This window comes from Leucoraja erinacea, chromosome 1 (genome assembly GCF_028641065.1).
Source record: "Leucoraja erinacea ecotype New England chromosome 1, Leri_hhj_1, whole genome shotgun sequence".
Taxonomy (NCBI): Eukaryota; Metazoa; Chordata; class Chondrichthyes; order Rajiformes; family Rajidae; genus Leucoraja; species Leucoraja erinaceus.
The window spans coordinates 15,628,412-15,642,336 of NC_073377.1; the positions used below are offsets into that span (position 1 = coordinate 15,628,412).

Genomic DNA, 13,925 nt, shown 5'->3' on the forward strand with positions numbered 1-13,925 from the left:
GTGATGTTTCGGGTCGAGACCCTTCTTGAGAGACTGAGAGTCGGGGGGGGGGGGGGGGGGGGGGGGGGGGGAATGCCCACTCTAACCACATCCCTGAACATACAGCCTTCCGCTCACTCTGCAGCAATCCCAACATTATCATCAAACACTACAGATGAGCACCAGCCCATCATTTCGCAGACTATTTCCAATTTTATTACTTCCGGCTGTCCGCCCTCCACAGCCTCCAACGTTATCATTCCCCACCTCTGCATGGCCCGGTTTTACTTTCTCCCCAAAATCCAGAAACACAACTGCCCAAGCAGACCCATTGTTTCTGCCTGCTCCTGCCCCACTGAAATAATTTACATACAGCTCGCCTCCATCCTATCCCCTCTGGTCCAAACCCTCCCGAACTATGTCCAAGATACATCATACACCCTTCGTCTCTTTAATGACTTCCATTTTCCAGGCCCCATTCCCTAACTCTCAGTTCAGTTTATTGTCATGTGTACCAATCAATCAATCAACCTTTATTGTCATCTTGCAAGCAACAAGTACAGTGCAAAATGAAAAGACGTTTCCCAGTGAATAGCGGAGCCTCGCACATGAAATTTAAAACACTTCTCACATAATAACACTAAAAAAAAAACAATCCAGTCCCTGATGGAACAGAATAAATAGTTAAAATCAGGTAAAAAACACAATGTTAAAATACAGTAAACCAATCATAAAAAAAATGTCCGGGGCCGCTGATTTGACTGGCCAGTGCCAGTTATTAAAGTGTCCGTGCCAGCCGCAGAGTCAAGTCAAGTGACTGTGAGTGCAGAGTGACTGTTTAGCAGCCTCACAGCCTGTGGTAGGAAGCTGTTTAGCAGCCTCGTAGTCCGGGCTTTGATGCTTCGATATCTCTTGCCTGATGGCAAGAGATCCAGGTGTGTGTGGAGGGGGTGCAGTTTGTCCTTGGCAATTCTACCAAGGTACAGTGAAAAGTTTTTTTGCTGCGTGATAACCAGTCAGCAGAAAGACTATAGGTGGAATCCACTGAAGAAGGGTCTCGCTCCGAAACATCGCCCATTCCTTCCATCCAGAGATGCTGCCTGTCCTGCTGAGTTACTCCAGCTTTTTGTGTCTATATTCAGCAGAAAAACAATACATGATTACAATCGATCCATTTACAGTGTGCATGATAAGGGAATAACTTTTTTTTAAAATATATAATTTATGATGCTTTTAGATCAGATCAGAATCAGAATGCTTTATTGTCATTGCATGTGTCACATACAACGAGATTACTGTGTCTCTCCATTTAAAAGAACTTCAAACATTCACATACTCATACTTTTTACACTCCCTCCCTCCCCAAACCCACCCATGGATTCACATTTACATAAATTAACACTGTCTCCCACCCCCCCCCTCCTTCCCCATAACCCGCTCCCGAGACAGAGTTCAGTTCCAAGATTGCTGATGGGTAAAAGCTGTTCTTGAGTCTGGCAGTGCGTGACTTTAGCGACCTGTACCTTTTTCCTGAAGGCAGCAGTGTGAAAAGGTGGTGACAAGGATGTGTAATGTCTTTCACGATATTACAGGTCCTGCTGCGGCATCTGGAGTGGTAAATGTCCCCCAGAGGGGGCAGGGGGAGTCCAATGATACCCTGGACAGTTTTTATCACCCTCTGGAGAGCTGCTCGTCAGTAAGTCAGTATGCTTTCTACCGAACAGCGGTAGAAAGACTCCAGCAGTTTAGCAGACAGATGGGCCTTCCTCAGTGTTCTGAGGAAGTAAAGTCTCTGTTGCGCCTTTTTTACAACTACAGCAGAGTTCACAGACCATTTAAGATCCTCACTGATGTTGATCCCCAGAAATTTAAAACTAGGCACCCTCTCCACCTCCTCGCCCCCTATATCCAGTGGCCTGAGCTCCGCTCTATGTCGCCTGAAATCAGTGATGATCTCCTTTGTCTTTTTAGTGTTCAGAGAGAGATTGTTGTGAGCACACCACTCAGAAAGTCTGTGCACCTTCTCTCTATAGGCGACCTTGTTCCCATTTGAGATAAGCCCCACCACAGTTACATCGTCTGCAAATTTTATGATCCTATTTGCGGGGTGATGGGGCAAGCAGTCATGTGTGTATAGGGCGTAGAGGAGCGGACTGAGCACACAGCCCTGCGGTGCTCCTGTGCTGAGGGTCAGGGATGTCGAGGTGTAGGGTCCAAGTCTCACCGTCTGTGGGCGTTCACTGAGAAAGTCCAATATCCACCGACACAGTTGACTGCTGAGGCCAAGGTCTAGCATTTTTGTAATCAACTTGCTGGGTATGATTGTATTAAAAGCTGAGCTGTAATCAACAAAAAGCATCCTGACATATGACCCCTTCTCCTCTAGGTGTTGTAGTGCAGCATGGAGGACAGTGTTTATGGCATCCTCTGTAGATCTATTAGCCCTATATGCATACTGGTGTGGGTCGAGTGAGGGGGGGGAGAGATAATTTAAGGTGACCTAGGACCAGCCTTTCAAAGCACTTGGAGACTACAGATGTAAGAGCAACGGGCCTGTAGTCATTGAGGGAGGTGATGATTGTCTGCTTGGGCACCGGGATGATAGTGGTGGTTTTCAGGCATGTTGGCACGGAGGAGTGTGCTAGGGAAAGGTTAAAAATGTCTGTGAATACCCCAGCGAGCTGGTGAGCACAGTCCCGGAGCACCCTGCCTGGGATCTCATCCGGGCCAGCAGCCTTACTAGCATTAACAGTTCTCAGGGCCCGCTTTACCTCCTCTAACTGGAGGGTAAGTGGCTGGTCAGCAGGGTCCAGTTGGAGAGAGGTTCTTTCATTCGGACCTCTCTCGAAACGGGCAAAAAAGTGGTTGAGCGCCTCTTGCAGCTGTCGGTGGGTCCCTGCTGCCCCTGAGGTTTGTTAGGTGATGTATTCCCTGCCACATGCGTGCGGTATCCCTGGAGGTGAAATGGTCCTCGATCTTCTCCTTGTAGGACATTTTAGCTGATTTAATGCCCCGCTTAAGGTTGTGTCTGGCAGCGCTGTACAGTTCTTTGTTGCCAGATTTGTGGGCCAAGTCCCGCTCCTTCAGAAGACGCTGGACCTCCGTAGTCATCCATGGTTTCCTGTTCGGAAAGACACGGATGCACTTGTTGATGGTGACAGATTCAGTGACACATGGTACAGAGACAACGAAATGCATTTGGTTTGCAAATGCAAATGACACATGGTTTACTAAGATTTTATACGTATTTTATGATATTTTTTAATATGCAATGCATTTTTATGTAATGTTGCCCCTTGTCTGGACCTCGAGTCCGTAATAAAGTTTTTAAATTGGAAGGTAAAGCCAGCCAAGTCCGATCAAGGCTGGTCCGAGGGTGACACAGATATAACAGGAGGCACAGAGATAACATGAGGGAGGCACAGAGATAAGGACGGGCAAGATGTGAAAACGAAACATCAAAGGGGAAGATGCTGCGGGAAACTGGATCATTGTTACAGTTGGAGACGGTTATATTCAAGTTGAAGCGCGAGATCACGGGGCGTTCAGCTCAACGACCGTTGGCGGTGATCCATGGCCGTGACGTCACCCGGCGGGCCCGCGAGGCAGCCTGGGTAACCGACCTCAACAAGATGGCGGCGAAAGGAGGCCGCGCCCTCGCTTTCTAAACAAGTCGTAATTTACACGTTCACACTGCAATGGATTCCCAAAGCGCGAAGGTATTTTCATTCGTTTTTTTGTTAATTAACGTGCAATTGCTGAGAAAGCGAGACCGTGTACATTGCAATTCTACTTTAAAAACTTTATTTCAGCGGTATTTTTTGTTACTCGAAGAGCTCCCGCCCACTTGATGGTTATTGGCCGTACGGGGTTTCCGGCGGTTGGGGTGTATTCTGATTGGTCGGTCCAGTTGTCAGTCAACGTCCCAGTCATTAGTTCTGGCGGGAAACTGCTGCAAAGACTCAGCTGATGAGGCGCCAACCAAAGATCCAACAGCTATGGGATCTAACTGGGCGCCGAGCAACGGAGTGGACGCCTCGAACCCGTGGCCCTTCTGCAGACTGTTTAGTTATATGTGTCGGAAGGAACTGCAGATGTAGCAATGTTACAACATTTTGAGATTTAAAAAATCAAGTCTGCAATTTATCTGATCAGATAAAACATCAAAATAAATTTAAATTGACACATAATTCACTTTCATATCTTCAGTATTAAAAAAGATATGGCCATTTTCATACCCTGAAATTAGCATCTTGTTCCCTATTGCTTTTCCATTGACTTAACTCAAAAACTCAAGGACAGTCAAAAGCCCATAACTTTCTTAAAAATTAAGAGAACTGAATGAAATTAAGAGAACTGATTGAAGCATTCTGAAACAAATATGAAACAATCTTACTTGGATGACATGAAATTAAAGCATATAATTAGTTAGTTACCTAATTGTAGCTAATTATAAATTTAATTTACTAGATCTAAACATCTATCCATTTCTTAAGAAAAGGTTAACACTTTTAAATAGCCTAAGTGTCCAAATAACGTTCACACAAGAATTCACAATATAACATGATTTTTAAATCTCATTGTCATAAATTTATAGGCCAAATGGAAGGAATTTGGTGTTTAATTCCTGTAAATTAATGGCCATTTAAATCATCTTGCGAGTGGGTTTTTGTGGAATGTGATCGATTGGAATGTTGCGGTGAATTTAAACCCCATATCGGCAGGAAAACCACTGCCGGTTCGTATATTTACATAATCATATTTTCGCTGGTGAAATTTTGATTAAAGTAATCCTAAGAAGCAAGTTTATATGTGAAATATACGACTTACCGTTGTCGTCGTTGATGGCGTTAGAAGAAGCTTTTTATCTTACTCCAGCACTTAAATTGTCCCGCGGTTTAAAAAAAAAAATTCCAAAACGGCAGTCGGAAAGAATCTTCAGCATCAGGTAGTAGCCCGAGAAAATATATGTTGGACAGGCAGGCGAAAACGTCATTTTAATCCCGCCACCCCCCTCAAAGGCGCCAAAGTCGCGCACACGGCCAGTGGTAGAACTGCAGCGCCGCTGAAGGTAAGTTTTGTAACATACCTTGCAGATGCTGGTTTAAACCGAAGATAGACACAAAAAGCTTGACTAACTCAACGGGACAGGCAACATCTCTGGAGAGAAGAAAAAGAAGGATCTCAACCTGAAACGTCACCCATTCCTTCTCTCCAGAAATGCTGCCTGTCCCGCTGAGTTACTCCAGCTTTTTGTGTCTCTCTTTAATGTAGTGACATAGCATGGAAACAGGCCCTTATGCCCACCGAATCCACACTGACCATGGATCACACTAAACTTTAGTGACTAACTTTAGTAACTCCAGAACCAGGGGCCACAGTTTAAGAATAAGGAGTAAGCCATTTAGAACTGAGACGAGGAAACAGTTTTTCTCACAGAGAGTTGTGAGTCTGTGGAATTCTCTGCCTCAGAGAGCGGTGGAGACAGATTCTCTGGATGCTTTCAATAGAGCTAGATAGGGCTCTAGCGGAGTTAGGGGATAAGGGGAGAAGGCAGGAACGGGGTACTGATTGGGCATGATCAGCCATGATCACATTGAATGGCAGTGCTGGCTTGAAGGGCCGAATGGCCTACTCCTGCACCTATTGTCTATAAAGACATATAACAATATGGGGTAACTCAGCAGGGACAGGCAGCATCTCTGGAGAAAAGGAATAGGTGATGTTTCGGATCAAGACCCTTCATCAGATAGGATATACTGTAGATTGCACAAGTTCTATATTATCCCACTTCCTCATCCACTCCCGACACATGAGGGACTGTCACTGACATTTCATGCTTTTACAACAGCCGAGGAACATAGAAAAATCAATGTGGGATGTAAAACTAGACTTGGCAATAAACGTTATAGAGTACTTTTAGCTATAGATTTAGAGATTCAGTGATATTCCTTTTTCTTACAAACAGTCCAGTAGAGTACTGCCATACCCCCGATCCTTGATTAGCAAGTGTACCGAAATAGTCTACTGAGCCCGCGTGCAAGAGGCGCCATTTTAAAAGTCCATGCTCCAGTTCTTATGAGCGCTGCCTGTTCCAGGCAAGTCCCAGGCTGTTGCGGGCCTCCAGTCATCTCTTTCCTTGTACACCTCTCTCTTCTTGCCCGTCCACCTTTGCTCCCTGGGGGTATCTCCTGCAGCCCACCACAAGGGCACAGTAGGCCAGATCCCAGTTCCCTCTCCTCTTCACTGTTATTGCATTCCCAGCTTTAGATTAGTTTAATTGTTTCATGTTTAATCTAGATTTAAAGAATAGTGATATGTAGAATGTTGCCTACATTTGTCACTTCAGAGGATAATGTGACATTGCGTTTGCAGAAAATTTAAATTGAGTACAATGTAACTCATGTAATTGCATTGACAATCGATGAAGAAAGATCTAAAGGGCGGCAGATTTAAAAAAGATTTGAACCCCGGGGAAAAGGTGCAAGAAACTTCATTAAAATGTCGTAGAAAGTGAAGATGCAGCAATTAAGCCACTGCATATGTAAAGGAATAAAGGACTGGAAAATGATGCTGCAATTTGATCAGAAGGATCAATCAGAAGATATTTTACTGTATTGTGAGATTGCAAAGAAATTCTGAGATCATTTCAATATCTTTTCTCAACTGCCATATTTAATTACAATGTAAATGAAGATAATTTTGTATTTTCTTATAAATTATGGGAGGGTTGGGGGTTACATGCCAATGCAAGATCCACATTTACAATTCATAACATATCCGAAGGCCTCAATGATAGATTCGGGCACAAAATGGATAGACAATGATTGGCCATTCAAGTGCCCATGGATGAAATACAATAATTGTTTAATCCTGAGCAAAAAAAAACAAATTGCTGGAGGAACACAGTGGGTCAAGCAGCATCTGGGGAGGAGTGAACAGATGGTTTCCATTTATGGAAGAGTCTGTATTTCCCAGATGTGCCAGATCTGATGCCGTGGTCTTCAAGTGGCCTTTTCCTCAATCAATCAAAGGTCGTGCTGGTGCATTGAAGGTGGTAGTGAATTTCATCACTGATATTTGCAGTGCACCATTGCAAAAACATTGATAGAGGTGTTGATACTAGTCATCCCTGAGATTGGCAATGTGTGACACCCATTTGCTGGTATCATGGCTTGCATGTTGTCATACAGTAGATATAAGGTGGAGATAAATATCTATCGATGGTGAAGTTTAAGACCCTCCTGATCAAAGTCTTTGGTATGGTTGGAAGGGGCCATGTGTAGGTGCTGTTTTTGTATTTTTCTGTTGCTTGTCACATGGTGAAGATCCTTTCCACAATGTCTCCTTCTCATTGATCAAAGCTGTGAGATTAGCCCCCAGCTCTGCTCTCCATATACCCATGACTGTGTAGCTGAGCACATTTGTAATTCCATCCATACATTTGCTGGCAACGCTATTGTGGTTGGTTGAATCACCAATGGTGATAAGTCAGCGCGTTGGCAGAAGATAGAACACCTGGTTGAATGGTGCTGCAACACCAACTTCTTGCTTAACATCAACAAGAACAAGGAACTGCAGATGCTGGTTTACAAAAAAAGGAACAAAGTGCTTGAATAACTCAGAGCAGCAGGTGACATCTCTGGAGAACATGGATAGGTGACAATTTGGGTCAGGTTGTTTCAGTCTGAAGATAGGTCCTGACCTGAAACATCACCGTTCCATGTTCTCCAAACCAGTTGCCTGACCTTCTGTGTTACTCCAGCACATTGTATCTTTTTTTTCCAAGGAATTGATTGGCTTCAGTTTCCCTCATAGAGAACAGTTTTTACTTTATTGTAATGGCAATTTCTATCTTTTCCAATATCTAACTTTTCATTGCCATTAATACACAGGCACGGAGGAGTAGAACTTACGCAGACAACAACAAAAACAAGTTCTCAAAAGGTTAAATGATTTTAAATATATAAAAGATACATGGTGGAATACAGGTGCACAACCTTTTATCCGACGATCCAAATGACGAAAACCTCCGAATAGCAAAAAAAATTTCGGTCCTTGAAGAAAGGTCCTTGAAAGTGTTCACCGAGGGCGGCCCGCAGAGGTGACAGCGGAACCTCCGGTCGGTCCCGGTCCTCGAAGAAAGGGGAACTAAATCCCCATTCATAAAATAAAAGGTGAGGGTATATTGCGCGGGAGGGTTAATAATTGACAATATGCTGCTGCCTGTCCGAGATCCCAGAGACCCACAGCCAGCAGCAGCCCAGCCCCGTTCCAACTACAGAGGAAAACTGCAAACTGGCCGGAGACGTCAGGACCACCAGAAGCTGCTCCCCGAGCTGCGCCCCCTCGTCGGGACACCGACCCCCAGGCCCACTGCAAGCACGGAGATCCCAGATCAGCAACTCCAGCCCAGCCCCGCTCCAACTCCAGAGGAACACGCTCCCCGTATGGACAGAAGCTGATGGTGTGCAAGGGCCGTCGTGTTTTTGGGGTCGCGCAGCTCGGGCTGTGGGCGAACTGCCACTTGTCGCCGTAGCGGCCCATCGGGGAGCGGATTCCTCTGGAGTTGGAGGGGGAGTGGGGTATTGTGCTGTTTGATGGCCCCCCTGCTATCCCAGGGACAGGGAGACAGGACGTTCACTGAGGGCGGCCCGCAGAGGTGACAGCGGAACCTCCGGTCGGTCCTCGAAGAAAGGGGAACTAAATCCCCATTCATAAAAGAGAAGCCGAGGGTACATTGCGCGGGAGAGTAGGAATCCAAAGACAAAGTTGAATTAGCGTTCACCGAGGGCGGCCCGCAGAGGTGACAGCGGAACCTCCGGTCGGTCCTCGAAAAAAGGGGAACTAAATCCCCTTCATAAAAGAGAAGTGGAGGGTATATTGCCCGGGAGGGTATATCGCCTACCTGGAAGAAACCGGACATTTTTTCCAGGATGTCGTCTGCACACCAAAGCTCACCAGTTTATGTTTAAAGTTTTACTTAACGTTTATCTCGTCTTTATTATTTATTCGGGGGATTCAAGAATGCCCGAGCTAGGCCGCCTATGTATCGTGAGTCTACCGTGGGAACTCTTTAACTCAGGGAGGCAGCAGCAGATTGTCGCTCCCTTCAGTTTCCCAGCGACAGTCACCTGCCACGGGAGAGAGATCATGCACTGTTGTAGGTCTCCTTTGCACGTCGGTGTTTCTGTCTTTCTCCACTCATTGTTGGCCCCATCTGTCACCACCCCCATCTACACCCCTCTGCTTCCCGGCCATGTGTGTGACCCCTTCCCTCCCCTCTCCAGCTCCCCGCTCATTGCACCGGCGCGGGGGCTTTGTACTGTCTTCACGTCGGCGATGGCAGCAGATCGGTGCGAGTCACCGGAGACGTCAGGACCAATTGGACGTCGAGCACCAGGCCCACCGCAAGCACGGAGAACCCAGAGACCCACAGCCAACAGCAGCCCAGCCCCGCTCCAACTACTTAGGAACCTGGGTTGCGGATGACGGGGCGCAGCTCGGGGCGTCGTAGGGGCCCATCGGGGAGCGGGTTCCTGTTGGTCCTGACGTCTCCGGCCACCTGCCATCCTCCGGGAACTGTACCGCCCTTGCAGGAGAGTGGGGTTGTTTGCAGTTGCAGAGGGAGGGGGCAAGGGCGGTACAGTTCCCAGTCTCAGCTCCTGTCCATGGGGGTGGCCGGAGACGTCAGGACCAACAGGAACCCCCAGGCCCACTGCAAGGATGGAGATCCCAGAGACCCACAGCCAGCAGCAACTCCAGCCCAGCCCCGCTCCAACTCCAGAGGAACACGTAGGGGCAGAACCTGATGGTGTGCAAGGTAAGTCTTGGGGTGGCGGATGAGGAGGCGCAGCTCGGGCTGTGGGTAAACTGCCACTTGTCGCCGTAGCGGCCCATCGGGGAGAGGATTCCTCTGGAGTTGGAGGGGGAGGGGGGTATTGTGCTGTTTGATCGCCCCCTGCTATCCCAGGGACAGGGAGACACAGCGGCTTTTTAGACTGGTGGGCAATCACTTCCAAAGTTCTGCCCACACAGTCAGTACACCTCTCCTACACTGCATTTCATACAAACATTTATTCTGCAAGAAAAAACTACATTGAAGACTCAAACTCGCGACCGAGTAACTGCCGGGATCAAGGCGCATACTCGCGACCTTAGATCGCCTAAGGGCATGTAGCCCCGCTAGGGTGACATGAGTGCGGGAGGTGATTCAACGCTGCGGGCACATTTACAAATTGAGGAATTCATTCAACACACTGCATTTCATACAAACATTTATTCTGCAAAAAAAAACCTACATTGAAGACTCAAACTCGCGACCGAGTAACTGCCGGGATCAAGGCGCAAACTCGCGACCTTGCGGATATGAGCCGAGCACTCTACCACTGAGCCAGCCATTAAAATCTACGCTAAAAAATTTCCATTCCGAAGACCGACAAATTCTGAATTACGAAAAGTGTCTGGTCCCAAGGCTGTCGGATAAAAGGTTGTGCACCTGTACTTGACTGTAGGTTGTAGCTTGTATTCCAAGCGAGAGAGACAAGCCCAGGTTTGTCTCAGGTTCATGTATATTGAGACAATGACCAGTGCCGTTGAAATGTGTCTACCAATTGATAAGAGAGACAATCTCAAACTCGTCCTGTAGTGATGTATATCAAGTCGTCAAGTTTATTCGTCACATACACATACGAGATGTGCAGTGAAATGAGAAGTGGCTGCATCTTGTGACCATGACTAACATCTTTGGAATGTGTTTAAGTGACACACAGTATAAAACACCATGCAAATCGTTGTTCTTTGAAGTGGTGGCGCGGGGAAGTCAACTGTCTGTTGCTTACTAAACTGGTGTATCAACGTCACTGATCAGTAAAGCTTGAGTTGGTTTACCTAACGTTTTTTGTGAGTTGTCTGTTTTTAAAGTAGTGAACCAAATCAGTTCTTTCCAGTTTAATTAATTATTTACTGAAGTAGGTGTACAGACAAAGAAGTACACATACCAGATCTTCTTTATCCATATACAAATGGTAGCTTTCCATTCTCACTATCTGATCTGGTAAAAACTGTATTCTTTCTCCCATGCCTGCTCCAGTCTGAGCTGGCCACTCCCTAAGATCACGCTGTATGTAACATTCATCTACGCATCAATAACTCACCCCAAGTGTTCAAAATAATTCTGTAAGAAATATCTAGACAAAATAATAAATTATTCTAACAGTAATTAGCCTAAGCATAAATGACTCCTACCGTTACAGTTAAGGTGGTCTTTGATGGCTGGTCAGTGCACCATGGATGGACTGCCCCTCTGTCTCTGACAAATTCACTCCCATTCTTGGTTCTTGTTGTTGGTGGTGCAAGCTATGAAGCAATAACTCTGTGACTAAGGCTCAGTAACATTTTATTTTCTTTATTTTTAATGCAGGTTTCCATGTGGCTATCAAAGATGTTTGGAGACCAGCAAGTTCCTTCCTATGAAGTAAATCCATGGACAACAGATATTCTCTGCCGTCTAATGGAATGGAATGAAACTCGAGATCATGATGTTAAACTACTGGTTGAGGATGTTAAACAAAAAACTGAGGAATACAAGTCTGACAGTGAGTTACCTGCTGAATATTACTCTTAAGTTTGATTATGGAATGTGCCTTCTTGTAGATTACTTTTGGAATTAGGTTTAGAGTTCTTTCCTCTGTTCCAACTTTTCCATTTGTCTTGTAAAATTGTCAGTGCCACCCTATATTCAGTGATATCTTGAGGTAAAATTACGCAACTCAATTGTTACCCCTCCAGCATATTGTTGTGCAGTCCAAAGTAGTAGGTCCAGTCAGTCTGAAGAAGGGTCTCGACCCGAAATGTCGCCTATTGCTTCTCTCCATAGATGCAGCCTCACCTGCTGAGTTTCTTCAGAGTTTTTGGCTACCTTTTAAAGTAGTAAGTAGTGTATTTTAACCATAGAAAAACATTTTCAATGCCAACAATAGTGCTTTTAAATAGAAATAGAAATTTATTTTAAATAAATAAAACAATTCTTAATCATTTTGATTAGATTGAAGTGTCTGCCATGATGATATATGCATGATTTATTTTTAAGAATGTTTTGGGATCTTGGTGCCGTGACAGTTTGGTCACTCGTGGTTCAAACTATGGATCTTGTGCTAGGATAAAGAATGGATTGTCTGTAAATAGACACAAAATGCTGGAGTAACTCAGCGGGACAGGTAGCATCCCATTCCTTCTCTCCAGAGATGCTGCCTGTCCCGCTGAGTTACTCCAGCATTTTGTGTCTATCTTCGATTTAAACCAGTATCCACATGGATTGTCAATATCTAGGCTAAGGCTAACACCAATTTTAATCTGATGTGATAATATGATAATTGTTCTTGAATCTGCTAACTCCTGTCCAACATTCTCTATCTGTACAGCTAGCTACTTAGAGGATTTCCTTATGGCCAGCGTTGGACTATCTGCTTCTAGCCTTTCCAGTAATGGATCTGGCTTCCTGAAAATGTTGGTGGATAGCAGTCTTGCTTTGCAGCTGAAAGATACATCCCAAACCAGGTAATCATTTGATATGAACAACCAGTAAATGTCTTACAGAACATTGTTTAAAAAAACTAATATAAGTTGGCACTTTCTACCTCTTACCCTTCTGAATGGAATTGCTATTATTTCATCAAAGATCACAAGGGAAAGTGGAAATGCATTAGACATGATATAACATGTGTGGTTGACATACACAAGAGTCAAGAGAAGTCAAGAGTGTTTTATTGTCATGTGTCCCAAAAGAGACCAATAAAATTCTTATTTGCAGCAGCACAACAGATATGTAAACGTAATAAACCAAAAAAAACACAAAAAGAAGTTAATTGCTTATTTCTACCCTCACTAGATTGTGGTATCAGGAGTTATCCGGAGATGACTACCCTTGTTCTGCTTTTAAATCTGCCTAAATCCCTATATTTATTTTCGTCAGACAACATATTTTTCCTGTTTATGTCATTTGTGCCATCCTGGACCCAGGCAACAGGAAGGCAACACACCATCCTGAAGTCTTCAGTCTGAAGAAGGGTTTTGGCCCGAAACGTTACGTATTTCCTGCGCTCCATAGATGCTGCTGCACCCGCTGAGTTTCTCCAACATTTTTGTGTACCATCCTGAAGTCTTGTTTGCTGTTCCAGAATCTGTTGTTCGTCCCCTTACCTAACGAGTCTCATGATGGCTCAGTCTGACTTTTCCCTTCTCGTCTGTGGCTCCGAGCCACGCTTGTCACTGCAGACCGGACCACTGCTGCCATTGTTCGCTCCTGACTGGTCCTCCCCAACAACGGTTTCCAAAGCAACATACCTGTTGTTGATGAAATGGCGCCAGGGGATTCCTGCCCTCTCTGCCTACTCTTGACTCTTGGGACCATCGTTGTTCATATAAATGACTTGGATGTAAATGTAAATGTGTTGTTTAGTAAGTTTGCAGACGACTGCAGAATTGGTGGCGGTACGAACAGTGAGGAAGTTTGTCCAAATAGATAATGGGATATAGTTTAATCCGAACAAGTATGAGGTGTTGCAATTAGGGATGTCGAATGAACGGGGAGAGTAAACAGTTAATGACAAGACTCTTTTTAAGAGCTTTGCTGTGCGGAGGTATCTTGTGATCCAAGTGATAAAGAAGGCGCATGGTAAGCCTGCCTTCATGGTTCAGGGCATGGAGTGTAAAAGTCAGGAAGTCATGTATTAGCCAGAAGGAGCGATTAGACAAGCTTGGGTTGTTTCATCCAGAGCATCAGAGGTTGAGGAGAGATCTGATAGAAGTGTATAAAATTCTGAGAGGCATTAACAGGGCAGACAGTGAGAACCTTTTTCCCAGGGTGAAGATGTCAAAGTCCAGAGGGCATAGCTTGAAAGTGAGAGCAGCAACATTTAAAGGAGTTGTGAGGGGCAATTTTTTTT

The 13,925-nt window shown here is 45.2% G+C and overlaps 1 protein-coding gene across 1 annotated transcript in view; it reads left to right on the forward strand.

The window, feature by feature from the left end:
* The first annotated feature begins 3,548 nt into the window (after nt 1-3,548).
* The window catches only part of haus1 (HAUS augmin-like complex, subunit 1), a 38,642-nt gene continuing 28,265 nt past the window's right edge, over nt 3,549-13,925 (forward strand). The window contains exons 1-3 of the mRNA XM_055655269.1: nt 3,549-3,698; nt 11,402-11,576; nt 12,402-12,537. Of these exons, the coding sequence (XP_055511244.1) occupies nt 3,678-3,698; nt 11,402-11,576; nt 12,402-12,537 (332 nt within the window). The 5' untranslated portion in view covers nt 3,549-3,677. The remainder of the gene's footprint in view (nt 3,699-11,401; nt 11,577-12,401; nt 12,538-13,925) is intronic.